At 37.0% G+C, this 15,019-nt stretch overlaps 1 protein-coding gene, 1 long non-coding RNA gene and 1 pseudogene across 4 annotated transcripts; 2 read left to right on the forward strand and 1 right to left on the reverse strand.

The window, feature by feature from the left end:
• The first annotated feature begins 401 nt into the window (after positions 1 to 401).
• Positions 402 to 1,701, forward strand: LOC125476745. Of its 2 annotated transcripts, none has more exons than XM_048583195.1 (2): positions 402 to 1,021; positions 1,193 to 1,701. In XM_048583195.1, exons 1-2 carry the CDS (start codon positions 856 to 858, stop codon positions 1,336 to 1,338), a joined length of 312 nt encoding a protein of 103 aa, XP_048439152.1. In that variant the 5' UTR covers positions 402 to 855; the 3' UTR covers positions 1,339 to 1,701. The 2 variants fall into 2 exon arrangements, with proteins under 2 accessions (XP_048439152.1, XP_048439153.1); XM_048583196.1 differs by having other exon boundaries at positions 402 to 1,018; positions 1,190 to 1,701.
• A 2,854-nt stretch (positions 1,702 to 4,555) lies between these two features.
• On the forward strand, positions 4,556 to 6,917 carry LOC103930172 (annotated as a pseudogene).
• Positions 6,918 to 7,173: 256 nt separating this feature from the next.
• Positions 7,174 to 10,462, reverse strand: LOC125476634. 2 transcript variants are annotated; one of them, XR_007257943.1, is made up of 3 exons: positions 9,888 to 10,352; positions 8,501 to 9,763; positions 7,174 to 8,271 (listed from the first exon to the last, which is right to left on the reverse strand). It is a non-coding gene; the product is annotated as an uncharacterized LOC125476634 (long non-coding RNA). The 2 variants fall into 2 exon arrangements; XR_007257942.1 differs by having other exon boundaries at positions 7,174 to 9,763; positions 9,888 to 10,462.
• Between the last annotated feature and the right edge of the window lie 4,557 nt (positions 10,463 to 15,019).

The raw sequence follows: 15,019 nt of genomic DNA on the forward strand, positions 1-15,019 counted from the left end.
ATTTTGTAAAATATGCAGAGTATACTTGTTATTTAAAATTTTCATTAAATGTGCACTGTTTACTAAGATTTGAAAAAACAAAACATTTTTTTAGAAGTATGCTAAACTCTAATTCTACTTTTCTACTATTATTGACAGCAATTTTTTAAATAAGATTTTTTTTTTTATTTTACCAAATTTTAATTTTTTTCCATACCAACCCTATATATAATATAAGGTAAATCTCAGTTTATTACTCTGAAATTTCTTGATTTTCAACATTTAATAAATATTTTTTATCTTAGAATGATACATAAAGTTATAATTTTGAACATTTTCATACATCCGTTAAGTTTATTGATAAATCAACCGTTAACTGATAACATAACGCACACTTGAACATTGATTAGACGCTATGTGTCATAGGAGCCCCGTAAATATTAAAAAAAATTAAAAAAAAAAAAAAAAAAAAGTTTCTAGGTTGCCCCTACCTCAACCCCCGACCCCTCCCTCCCTTCAACTGGGCGGCGGGGGAATGAATCCACTCCCTTTTTGTGCTGCATATGGGTTTCCCTTTCCCAGATCTGCAACTCACTCCCTTCTCTTACCTCCCGTTCAACTGGAATAAAAGAAAGAATCCCGTCCATTTGCATCTCAAGAAGTTGCAGAAGTATTAGCAGCAGCACCGCTGCCGGTCATCGATTCAGCGTCTTCCACCGTCACCAACTCCGAATCCGAAGACAACCCATCGTCGCTGCGGCCTAATCCGGAATCCCCAGTTCGTTCTCCTTCTTGGCCATCGCCAACTCCTGCTCCAAACGGTCATCCTCCTCATCTCAAAACCCAACTCCATCCTCTTCACCTCAAAACCCAACCATGAAATCAAAAGACACCCTTCTCGATCAACAGCAACTCCAAAACCCTATCGAATCGGGCCCTGTTGAACCCAATCTGCGAGCCAAGAGACGCCGTCGCAGGAAGAAGTTCTTCACAGTGTCCAATGGTTCTCCGTCGTTGGCCAAGAACCGCCACACCAACCTCAACAAAGACGTCGACGTCAAAGCCAGTAATTGTAATATCAGTGGGTTTTCCGGTCGACTCGCTCACGGAGGAGGAAATTGAGGCCCACCGGTCTGTCAGCGTCTCTCCCTCAATGCCCAATTGGATCTCCTCCGTATCACCCCTTCTCTCTTCTCCTGCTTCGACGCTGTCACCATGCTCGCCCTCAAATGCGACCGCAGATCCATCGGCGACGAGGAAAATGGGTCCAGCAGATTGGACGCTCACAGCGGCAGTGGTTTGACCATGAGGGAAGAGGTGGTTTGGCGATTCGACGGGAAGGGATGGGCTTACGAATAGACGGTGGAGTTGGGATGATGGGTCGGGGATTACAATCCGCTCTTACCGGCATGGGTATGGGTCGATGGAACTGGAGGTGGCAATGGTGAAGAACGAAATGGGGATTTCAAATTATTAATTTTGCTGGTTGGATCGAAATAGGGATGAGGTTACTTGGATTGACAAAAAAAAAAAAAAAAAAGCCTAGTTTTAAAAAAAAATATTTCTTTTTAAAAGTTTATTTTTAATTATTTTTTTATGTTCAAGTAGGACCATATTCACATATGACATTTAATCATAAGACCACGACAGATCCTAAAATAAATGAAAGGAAAAAGCATGTATCAATGAATAATTCTAAGAATATTTTATTCTTATCAAATAGGTCCAAAGCCTTATTAAAATTGTTTGAATTCTTGTCATGTAATAAAAAAAATTAATTTGGTCGGGTCAATAAATGGGTAGAACCCTACTATGGTTCCAATTATAGGAAAACGAAAAGTAATGAGCTTCGCTAACATGGTAGCGGCATGTATAAGAGCTGAAATGGGGGTAGGCCCCTCCATGGCATCAGGTAACCATACATGAAGGGGAAATTGGGGTCTACATAAATGTCACGTCATCAGTTGACTGCTGATTTAACAGTACATTTAATGGATGTATGAAAGTGTCATAAAATTATAACGTTATGTACCACTCTAGGATGAAAAAAACTTCATGTATAAAATATTGAAAACCAAGACACTTCAAAGTAGTAAACTGATATTTATCGTATAATATACTACCATTTGATTTGACACAACGTCTGGCTACCATCTAATCACAAATCAAGTTCACAACTATATGCCGTTAAGTAACATCTATGAGTCTATACAATGTTCCCTCTCATCTGATCTAATGTACGTTGATGGACTTGAATGAGAATTCTTTTCGGATCCTTTTTATGAGGATTCTTTCCGGATCTTCATTGTAAGGATTCTCAAATCATGTCCGTTTATCATACATTATACGGTCAGAAATTATTTTAAATATTTTTATTTAAAACTAAATATGAATAGTACCTGATAAAAATTGGCCGCATGATGTACGATGAACAGACATAATTTGAGGATCCCAAAATCCTCACAAAGAGGATCTGGAGAGGATTCTCATGCAATGGAGTTATCCAACATTAGGCCAGAAATTCGTATCGTGTTTTTCATATTCGTGTCGTTTTCATGTCATACCCGATATCTTAACAAGTCGTGTCATGTAATACCCGTTAAAGTAAACGGGTAATATGATCCAACCTGAAATCGACATGTTAATATTATCAGGTATAACCCGACTAGTTACCCATTAATGAAAATATATTTTAAATCAATGAATAATGAAAATGAAAAGCATGACTTGACCCAAAAAAAATGGAAAACATAATACTAAATTAGTATAAGCATGCATACCACATTGTCACAATAATATTACTTCAAAACATGAAGAAAAAAAAAACATTTGTCTTTGAAGTATTATATACCCCAAAATAAGAACCTAATGAAAAAACATTACTTCAAAATACCAAATATTCAAGGATATGCAAAATGAAGGGAGTTTTGTTTCAAGGTTGAGGAACCTTGCACGTTTTTTACAATAAAAATTCAAAAGATGATGTACCCATCCAAAAAGCTTAGAGGATGTGATCACGAGCGCATGCATATTTTCTTCACATTTTTCGCACTTGTATTATAATTTTTTTTAATGTGTTTAGTTATTTTAAATTACTTGATATTTTATTTTTAATGTGTTTTATATTTTTTTTAATCTCACTTTTTGCCTATAGTATACTAAAAAAATAAATTTTAAAATTTTTAATTTATATAGAATAATAATACAATAATACATATTTGTTATACAATATATACCTATACATCTTATAGTAAGTTGTTTTGTAGTATAAAAAATTAAAATCCTCAAAATAACTTTTTTCTTAACTTGGCGAAATGGGGTATCCGTGTGTCACCATCACGTAAACATGTCAAGGATCCAGTATTAACGGGTTCTTATCGTGTGACCCGATAACAACTTAATTAGTTATCATGTTAACCCGAAACCCGTTATTTTCGTATCATTAACAAGTTGTGTAAGAAATTGTCAAGTCTATCCAACATGACTTAGGAGTAGTTTGTGAATACTTTTATAGGAAGCATTTATAATAATAATGGTCTTTAGTGAAAGCACTTTTGTTAGAAGTGTTATTTGTCATCTGAAAGTTCTTCAAGCGATTTGAAAGTGCTTTTCTTTCAAAATTAATTGGAGTCAAACAAGCCAATACTCTTGTGGGTTTGCAGTAAGCATGTTTACTAGATTCGAAATTAAAATGAAGTTTATTAGTTTTTTTTTTTCTTATATTATTTTGTGTTTGTGATAGAGTTAATTGTGATACAATATAAATGTGTGTATATATTATGACACGTTCATGGGCTGAATCTAGTAGACCAAAGAAAATCTATGACGGATGTAGCCCCATTGGTCTTTCTGCTTATATGTTCAGTTTCTATGTCTGATGCCACAAACTAGAAAATCATTGACCAAAAAAACCCAACCCCATAAGAGCGAGTTTGAGGGAATCATCAAAGTGGCGACCCAGACTAAACGAGGATTCAGTGAGCAGAAGTGGCAGCAATTGTTTCTTAGTACGTGTATGAAGATTGATCTGCCGCAATGGAATACCACTACACTTGTACTAAGCAATGGAATACCGCTGCACCTGTACTAACTTCTAGTATCTACTGGACAAGTAAATTTAAGCCATCGGTTAAATATCAACCAAGTACCAACCGTACCATGTATTGTCAGTCGATACTTGTGTCAAACAATCTTTTCGTGTAACTTTTTAATATTAACTGATAATATGACTAGTAATTAATAAATGAGACTCACCATGGCACCGAACCAAAAAATTCGTATCCCTTGAGGTATATTTATATTCCAACATCATTGTTATTCCAAAGGCATGATCTTGATGGAATATCAATTGAATTTGGAATGAATTCTGCAAAGTAATATAGTGCCCTGGCTGATATAAGTTGTGGAATCCACGTAGCAAATTGCAAGCGTGGTCCTCTAAACAGTGCCACCCATTCCAACTTTAACCATATTCCCAAGTCAATTTGTTGGCTTAAAATTCCAATATTTTTTGTGATGGTTGTTCAAATATTCTCCCCAATTCCATTCCCTATGCTCCGATGGAGATTTGCAGCTTCTTTGATAATGGAGGCATGAAAAAATACAAGGAATAATTTACTTTAAAACTGTTGTCTATATACTGCAAAGAACATGCATATAGTCGGCCAAAAATTACAAATGGCTAGCATAGAGGATTGGGGAAGAAGCCAAACTCTACACAAGCTTGCCAAGCAGCTTGAGTTTTACAAACCTCCCTCCGCACTGGATAAATCGGAGGATGATAACGAAAGCGATAGATCTGTAAACTCTGGTATAAGCTTCAACTCTTTAGTAGTCGGCAATGAAGAGTGTTCTTGTGTCAAGTTGAGGTTGAGAGAGAGAAGAGCAGCTGTCCTGATATGCATCTTTGAGGGTGCTGAGGGTGAGCTAAGAGTTCTTCTTACTAGGAGATCCATGAATTTGGCATCACACCCAGGTATAATATGCTAAATTTGTTGTAAGGGAATGATCAAGCTCCTTTTCACCCTCGCGCCCCTATTTGTTTCTGGCCTTTATATAGAATAAAACCAAAGGAGAATCCAAGGATAAATAAATAGGGGTATGCAAGGGAAAGAAAGATGTGTGGAAATAATTTCTTATTTGTTAAGAATGCTACTAGACCCACCCCATTGTCTTATTTTCCCACCCATATTATTATTTCACTCACCATAAAAATTTTAAAAATTAAAATGCTATTTTCCCACCTACTATTATTCATAAAATAACCTTTAATATATTTAAAAAAAAAAAAATCTTGATCTCCATCCTTAGTCACATCGCTACACCTTCATTATACTCTAGCCGCACCAACACATGACTTTCAATGAAACTTTGGATTTGGGTGGTGGGTCGGGGTCCGGCTATTGTGGTCAAGTTGGTGGTTTGCATTTTCTATGCATGTTGTTGGTTCTCTGAAACTTTGGATTCAAAACAACCCACCAATGACTTTCAATGAGGTTGTGAGCTTCTTGGTGTTGGAAAGATGGAAGCATTTTACGGAAAATCATGAGCTGGTGCTTTGATGTTGCCTTTCTTAAGCTTAAGTGCATCTTGTTGAATCCAACCCCAATTGACACCCAAACCCCTCACACTTGCCTCAAATTCAGGCCTTACCAATATCCACTTTTGCATATCGGTGTCGTTGAGGACGATGGGAGGTGATTACTTGTTAGTGGCAGGTCACCCTGTTTTCTCTTATTTCGCCAGCCGTATGATCAAATCCACTCAATCTTGGCCATTACAAAAATAGTAGCGTTGACTGCCACGTAGGACCACATAGGGGTTTAAAAGTCTTTTGATAAAAAGATAAATATGTCATTAAAATTTTCATTAACAAGTGGGTGGAGAAATAGGTCACTGGGGTGGGTTTAACAGCACTCTTTGTTAATAGTCTCAAATTAATGTTAGACTTGGCCATGAACGCTATGGTTTTCTAAATCTGTTCTAGAGATTACACAGGAGATGTAGCATTGCCCGGCGGAAAAATGGATAAGGAAGATGCAGATGAATCTGCAACAGCACTAAGGGAAGCCATGGAAGAGATTGGACTCAATCCAAGTCTAGTTCAAGTCGTTGCAAAGCTAGAGTGCTTTATGTCCCAGGTACCACATACATGTATATGCTCATTTCTTTTCTTTTGACATATCGGTACAGTGAAATTTGAATCGAACGTACTTTTTTTTTTTTTTTTTTTTTTTTTGTTTGCCTTGCGCAGCATTTGGTCACCGTTGTCCCAGTGATCGGACTAGTAGCTAGAATTGAAGATTTCAAGCCTGTACTCAACGCCGACGAAGTTGATGCCATTTTTGATGTTCCAGTTGGAGATGTTTCTCAAGGTTATTTCTACCATACAAAAATAGTATATTGCCCTACAAAGGTCACAGGCAGAGCATGCATATGTCAATTTATAATCTTTTGTCAAAACGTAATTAAAAGTGGTTTCTTTTTTTGTGTAATGCAGAATGATAATCACAGATTTGAGGAGAGAGAATGGAGGGGTTGCAAGTACAGTCTCCATCTTTTCGATTTTGAATCAGAGCAAGGGCCGTTTCTAATTTGGGGACTAACTGCAAGCATTTTAATTCGGGTGGCCGCTGTCATCTACAAGCAGCCTCCATTATTCCAAGGACACAGCCTCCCTGACTTCCAAGAATTACAAAAAGCCTTGCATAGTGTGCATAATGTTAATGTAACATGAGATTATATACTACTACATATGTTGGAGAAATAAAAAAAGAAATGAATACTAATTGATACATCATATTCCGGGGTCTTAGTCTATGATTGAAACCATTTAATTTTTAGATTCTCTTTCAACGGTTATCCGTAGTAAAAGTCAACAAAATTAGTAATTGCTTATATGCTTAAACTTTTTGTATCTCTATTTTAGCTTTATACCAAACCACATTTGCACATTTTTAAGTGACCAAACAGTTTTGGATTTGGATGATTTTTATGCTAGGATAACCTTGAAGACTTCAAATATAGACAATTTCGACCGTTGGATTGCATTGTGGCACAACCTTAGGAAGAACTAGAAAATATGCCCACAGTTGCTGAGGGAATTGAATGCATCATGCGTAACTACATGAATAAGACACATTTAACCTAAATAAATTCAACACAATCATCAATGAATAGAGAGACACGAGTGAATGAGGTCAAAAAGATAAGCAGGCTTGGTTTTTATATACATTCAACTGAGCTGACATGTAAAGACATTGTACAATTAGCTAGACGAAACTAAACGTTCAAGTAGCTTAACTTTCCAAGCACAAACGTTCAAAGCAAAAAATATGCAGAAGACTTGTTTCCATAAGAAACAGAAGCACCATGCACTTGACACATATTTTGCTTCTGCAGTTAAGACGGCACACACTCAAATTGCACAAACACTGCACACACTCACACACACCTGCATGGCACAAAAGCAGTGTAAAATCTACATGTTTAGGCAATATCATCATGCTTGAGAATTCAAATTGTACAAACATTGCACACACCGGAATTCATATTATGATCCAGAAGCTTTCAAACTATGCATCAAAAGCAAAAGCAAGATATAAGAAATGAAAATGAAAAAACAAAACGAAAGCAAAAGCAGAATGAAAGCTAACATATGTCTTGGCCAACATATTTATAAGATATGGATACCAATCCACGGGACTCTAAACACCAAATAATTACGAATTTAGCTAAAGAATGTTAGCCACAAAAATCCTATTAATGAATCTCAAAATTTTCCCTAACCATTAAAATGGTAATGAAGCTCAGAATATTCCCTAAACACCGAAACCCACAGTACATGCCGTCTACCCAACAAAGATAAATTAAAAACAACAATTGCAAGATCAATAAGGACTTTGTGAACTACAACGATTAAAAGGGCTGGAAAAACACTAATCTAGATAAACAAAAGAAAGTGCACATTAAAGAGCACCAAAAAGCCAAACACTTTCAAGGTTGTCAAACAAATTTCAGTTCAAGGGGTTGAACCCATTGATCTAACTGCAAACATACAAAGGACAGAAGAAAAAATGCAGAAGAGAAAATCCAAAAATAAGAATGCCCCCATGATTATTGTTTTCATTTATCACTCACAAACCAATCACATATTTAAAATCTAGGCATGAAAGCTTTAGAAAGATAAATAAAAAATCCATTTAACTAAATAGGCTGTGAACATGCAATCAGGGCACATAATTATATACCTAAAAATGGCAAGGAACCCTTCTTCCTCCATGACCCGAGTTTCTAAAATTTCCAAAGAAAATAAATCCTTTAGCAATTCAGAGAAATTCGAGGACCAAATCTGATTAAATTCTGGTTAAATGAGCAAAGCTACACCAATTAAATGAGAAATTAAAAACATATTGAATCTAAGAAATAGAAGAATAATCACACTAAGACTCCCAAGACGACTATATTCAAACATTTTAGAGACGAAAGGAGCTCAAAAGTTTAAAATAGGCAGGTCAAATACCTTCAGTAAAATGCAATGATTTACCAATCTAATCACCAGAAAGTAGCACACAACACCAATCCGAGAAATAGGAACATCGGGATTGAATCCAAAATCACCTAATCAATGAATTTAATAAGTTTAGGGATTAGGTTCCAGAAAGATAATTGAAATTATAAAGAAACCAAAAATAGGGGTAAATTTCTATACATGGAAAGACAGTGAACCCTAAACCCTTATTTTCAAGCTCAATATATTTGCTGTTTTATCATGCGAAACACATAGAAAGCCAAAGTTCCCGATCAAGTTTACAACGACAAACACATCACAACTTGCTGTTTTTACATGAAACACATCCAAAAGTCAATACATTTGCTGTTTTTATTCATGAACCAAGCTCAACCCACTTTATGATTGCAAGAAATGCAAAAAATACAAAAGAAAATGTACACAGCATGAACCTCACCAAAAAATCTTCAAGAAACAACACAATCTCACAGCGGTGAAACAATAATGGCCTTGCGCCAATAACCATCAATAATCAATGGGTTCATGCCTTAAAACTTGTTAATAATAATTAACAGACAATGGGAGCAACAAAAGCTTGTTAATAATAATTAACAAACAATGGCAGCAACCTAACTGTTGAATTGATTAACTACAGTATCTGCTGAAAATAGCTTCACCAAAAAGAAGATTTTCAAACAGGCAGCAACCTGCCTGTTGCCATTCCTAGTCTCATTACTTGTACAAATAGCTTCACCAAAAAGAAGATTTTCAAACTTGAATTTAAAAATTCACTTAAGTTTAAATACGTCACGGATGAATTGATTAACTACAGTATCTGCTGAAAATATATGACAAAAAGTTAAATTTGAATACTGATCAGGAGGTAAACACAGAAATTCCTAATCAACCAAGTTACCAATGTCCTAAATCCTAATCACAAAAAAAGCACACTGATCAAATTAAAACTCCGAACTAAAACAAACCCAACTATAAATATCATTAAAAATGAATATTTCATCATTTTGGTATAGCAGCATAAAGCCTCATTAAAAAGAGAAAAAGAGAAAATGCAGAGGGAGAGAATACAGCAGCATAATCAATCAAGTTGATGCATATTTCAGTCGAGCCTCATTAACAACAGAAAATACGGCAGCACAGAGCATAACAGAAGCTTGGAAATGGAAAAGGAACCTGCAATTAGGTTTCTTCAGAAGCAAAAATGGCAGAACGAACCCAGAATCACAGAGACAGAGAGAGAATGTGGAGTGAGTCAATCTGAGCTAAATAAAGAAAATGAGCTTTAGAAAGTAGGAAAGGATGTTGTTCAACAAACTAAACAGTCAAGAAACCATTTTTAAATTTGAATCAGAGGACACACCAACTGAACACAGTGCATTACCTTTTGAATCAAGGGAGGAAACAGAAAAATCAAACTCTCCCATACCTCCTTCAGTAACCCCTTCCTGACCGGCTAACCCCACAAACTGCACACAACCATGCCTTCCCCATCAATTCTTGCGGAAATGGCTTCCAGCCGGAACAAAAATTCTGAAAGCAACCCTGCCCCCTAGCCCTCCACCCCTGCCTCGCCGTCTCTCTGCGCACCCGTTGCCAACAAAAACAAAACCAAACTTTCGGGCACCCCTCTCTCCTCCCATCTTTACTCCCATCCCTTTTGCAACGCACGGCTCTTCCTTCTCTCCTCTTCCCTCTGCCATTCTGCAGGCTGAAGGTTGGCCTTTGTCGGTGAGTCACTGCATCCACCTCACCTTATACCGAATCCAACCACCAGCCACAGCCCAAACCCGCAAAAGCCCATCCGCCCAAACCCAAAAAAAAATAAAAAAATGTTCCAGCCCGAACCCAAACCTTCCACAAAGATCACTCATTAAAGCAATGGCATGGCGTAAATAGAGCGAAAATCGGGTCCAAACCACAAAGGCCACTCTGTAAAGCAGTGGCTTGGCCGTAAATAGAGTGAAATCCGGGTCTAAACACTGTTCATTTGAACAGTGCAATTGGAATCCCTTCTCTAGACTAATGTAATGTCTGTGATATAAAATTTAAAGAGCGTTCAAAAATAAAATAAAATAAAATAAAATTTAAAGAAAACTAATTAAAATGATTTGAAAATTTTAAGTTTTAACGATAAAGATAAAATAAAAGATAAAGTGCATAGTATATGATTGACTTTTTAGTGTAAAAATATGGTTTTTCGTTAAAATGAATAGTGCCGGAAGTTTTTCGTTAAAATTCCCTAAAATTTATTGTAGAAAGACCATGAATAGTCATAGTTTCACAGAAACTTCTCCAAAATATAAAACTGGAAAGGTTAGCACTGAGTTCTTTGAAATTCAGTTGCCTAATTCAATGTAGCTGATATATGAATGAATGCATTCCTTTTGGTCATGTTGTTGCAAACCAAGAATCCTTCTATCAATTTGCTTATTAATAAGGGAGTTTTAACGAAAAGCGCACAGTATTATTCATTTTAATAAAAAAATCACATTTTTACACTAAAAAGTCAATCCTTGTACTATTCAATTTACCCTTTATTTTATCCTTATCATTAAAACTCAAAATTTTCAAATATTTTTTATTAGTTTTTCTTATTAAGATAAAGCTATAATTTCATCGAAAAAATCCGACAAAAAATTATTTATTCACAGTCAAACTATCACCAGCATCCGTGTATACATATACGCAGACTTAGATGACATGTTCCCTTTGTACATGCTCCGTACCATGACCTAATCAACTCTATAGAAACTTCACCGTAGTTTCTTGCATCTTTCATGGTGGAAAAATAGGTGCTCAAATGACCAACCTTTTATTCCTGGCAAAGTTTTATAATGATCGGTCGGATCACATTACTGATCAAACATTAATATTGTCACTAAATTAATTAGTTGTGTAATTCAGAAAAGTGTGTTGAGAAAAATTAGAGTACACAACTTGCCACAAGTGTTGGAGAGATAAAACAAGTAAAAAAATTACTTGTATTACACTCACAAAATATTACAACACATACTCTCAATGACACACCTTAGAAGCTATGACACTCTCTTTTTTTATAAAGACAAACCCTAGACCACTCACTCTTACAAAACTACTCTTGCTTCTCGCTCTCACTTGGTTGCCTCCTTGCTTGATTACTTGATTACAACACCACACGCATATTTATAGGTGTGATCAGCCAACCTTCCTAAGTGCCCAACCGACTTGGGCTTTCATTATAATTAACCATCTACTTGTTTCTACGAACAGCCCACCGACATAGGCTTTTGCTTCACACATTTGTTACAAGCTTCTAGAACTTTTTAGCTTAATATGCATGAACCACCGACTAAACAACTTGCTATAATTATCTAGCATTTTCTTAATATGCATGCACTGGCCATTGCTAGAATTGTCTAGAATCTAGATACCAATTGGGGTTGGTGCTGTTGATCTTCAACACTCCCCTCAACACCAGCTTATTCTTTCTTCCATGTTGAGTTGATGTCAGAGCTTTTTCCTGCACACCCATTTGCGTGATATGGGTTTCACATCTCTTCGCTTTGGCACGAGATTCCAAGCTTGATTTAGCTCCACTGCAATGACTTCTTCTCCCAACTTTGAGCCACTCAAGTTCAACTGCTTCTTCTTCTATGGTTACGTTAGCATATCTAGAATTTGGCTTCCAGATTCTTGTTGACCTCCTTAGTTGTGATCGTGGAGTTGATACTTCCACTTCACTAGGTCTTTCTTCTTCTGGTTGTTGATATACGCTAGGTTGCTAAGGGTTTTGAGGTACTACTTGCTCAACATCATCACCATCAAGTGAATCCTCATACTCATTTGGTCTCGATTGGATTCAAACAATTTGCTCCCCCATCTTCTGCTGCAGCTTATCTTCAATCTCTCTCGAATCAGGCAATGCCTCTTTTTTTGAAGACCACCAAGAAGATGTTTCATCAAACACCACATCTCGTGATGTGTAACATCTTCCAATTGTAGTATCACAACATTTCCACCCTTTTCTTTGTCTATCGTATCCCACAAAGATACATCTGATTGCCTTCTTGTCAAACTTGCTATGTAAATGACTTGGAACATATACATAGCACACATAGCCAAATACTCGAAAGTAACTAACTGTGGGTTTCATATCCCACAATTACTCTAAGGGTGAGACAAATTCTAACCTTGGTTGAGGAAGCATGTTGATCACATGAGCTGCAGTTCTCATTACTTCAGCCCAAAACCTTCCTGGTACATTTTTTACATGTAGAATACTCCGACATATTTCTACAAGATGTCGATTCTTTCATTCCGCTACACCATTCTATTGTGGAATGTTGGCACATGTGAACTGGTGACGTATTATACATTCTCGTAGATACTGGGAAAACTTATTTGAGGTATATTCTCCTCCATTATCCGTGCTTATGCAACAGATCTTTTTTCCCACTTCTCCTTCAACTGTCTCCTTAAACTCTTTAAATTTTGAAAATGTTTCAAATTTTTTTTTTATAAAGAAAATCCATACATACTTGGAGAAGTCATCAATGAATGTCACCATGTACCGCATCCCACTTATCGATGGTTGCTTGATGGGCCCGAACACATCGGAATGAACCAACTCCAACAGTTATTTTGCTTTAAACTTTGACTCTTCGTATGGTAGTTGATGTGCTTTGCCATACTGGCATCCTGCATAAACCGTGTATGTTCTCATGTCAAGTTGAGGTAGCCCTTTAAGCATTGACTTTTTCATCATCACATTTAGCTTGTGATAGCTAACATGACCCAATCTCATGTGCCATAAATCTGATGTCTTGTTCTTCCTTGTCTTGTCTACGTATGCAGTTTCTGCTGACATTACATAAACTGACTACAGTTGTCGTCCCTCCATTGTTTACGTCCCTAAGATCATGAGGTGTCGGTACACCTTCACATCTCGTGGGCCAAACAAGGCATCATTTCCTAATGACGTCAGCTGAGGCACTGAAAGCAGATTTTTCTTCATCCCTGGAACATGGTAGACATCTTAAAGCGGCACTTGGTTAGTGTTGTACCGGGGCACAATTACTGTATTACCGATATGAGCAATCGGTAACCTCGAGTCGTTGGCCATCACCACCAATTGACCTCTCTTGTACTCAGTCAGACTTTGACTTTTTCTTATCACCCGTTATATGGTTTGAGCAGCCTGAATCCACGATCCAATCATTCTTGTTGTTAATCGACTCCTGATTTGTTGCTGTGAGAGCTGACTTTTGCTTCTCCATAGCGAAAAATGCTTTAGCGTCCCACTCTTCCTCTAAAACTAAAGATGCAACGACGTCCCAATCATCTTCACTTTTCTCCTTTGAGCTGGCGACATTACTCTCTGCATACTTTTTGAACCAGCAATCATTCGTTATGTGGCCTTCTTTCCACAATTGTAACATTTTCCCTCATACCTTTTATTATTTTGGGACTGACCACGGTTGCCATGATACTTCGAAGCTCCCCCTGGCCGAGAACTCATTCCTCCTTGATGACCTTTCACCTTGTCACCATTTGATTTAGATCCTCCACCAGCGCGCTGTTTTAAGCTGCCTTTACTTTCAATGTAGAGCGTTTTCTCCTCACCTTATAACGAGACCCCTCCCATTTGCTTTACCAATGTTTCTTGATCGGTAAGTAAATTCTCAAACTCAACAAGTGATGGTTGGGTCAGCCATCCTTGTACAGCAGCAACGAAACCTTGATATTCGGGTCTCAACCATGGATAATTATTCTTTTTTACCTTGGTTTCTATAATTGCAGCAATAGGATCTAATTCAGAAATTTCACAGCAAATAGACTTTACCTTGTGGAAATATTAGGCAATCATCATGTCCCTTTGGGCCATTTATAACAACTCATTCTCGAGAAGTTGCAATCTTGTATCGTTCCTCTTTGAAAAGAGTATGGCAAAGGTGTCTCATGCTTCTTTCGGTGTTGAAGCCTTCCTTATATACTCCAACATGTCCTCTTCAACTGTGGTTTTCAAGGAGAACATTGCCTTACTTGCCTTGATCTTCCATTTCTGCAAAGTTCCGTTGGTGTCTTCTTCTGGCTATGTAACTTCATTACTGCCGACGACATCCCAAAGATCTTGGCCTTGAAGGTAAGACTTCATACATGTCACCTATGTGTTGTAATTTTTGTTGTTCAACTTCCTGATTCCTCCAACAACTTGAAGATCTCCCATCATGTCGGCAGAACTTCGATAAGCCAAACAAGATTAGTCAACAATCTTGCGAAGTACTAAACTTCTCACGATTCTTGAAAGCTTCACTAGAGACGATCCTCGATCGTACCGCTCTGATACCAATTGTTGAGGAAAATTAGAGTACACAATTCTCAATACAAGCGTTGGAGAGACAAAACAAACAAACAAATTACTTGTATTACACTCACAAAATATTACAACACAAACTCTCAAGGACACACCTTAGAAGCTATGACACTCTCTTTCTTTGTAAAGACAAACTCTAGACCACTCACACTCTCACAAGA

Source organism: the organism of the source record quoted next, unplaced genomic scaffold (assembly GCF_019419815.1).
Source record: "Pyrus x bretschneideri cultivar Hongxiangsu unplaced genomic scaffold, Pyrus_bretschneideri_v1 Contig2, whole genome shotgun sequence".
Classification (NCBI taxonomy): Eukaryota; Viridiplantae; Streptophyta; class Magnoliopsida; order Rosales; family Rosaceae; genus Pyrus; species Pyrus x bretschneideri.

Excerpts from the sequence above, each read along its gene's own strand:
- LOC125476745 (XM_048583195.1), top strand. The coding sequence starts at position 856 with ATGAAATCAAAAGACACCCTTCTCGATCAACAGCAACTCCAAAACCCT. Across the intron at positions 1,022-1,192 it reads GAACCGCCACACCAACCTCA|CCATGCTCGCCCTCAAATGC; the intron begins ACAAAGACGTCG and ends TCGACGCTGTCA.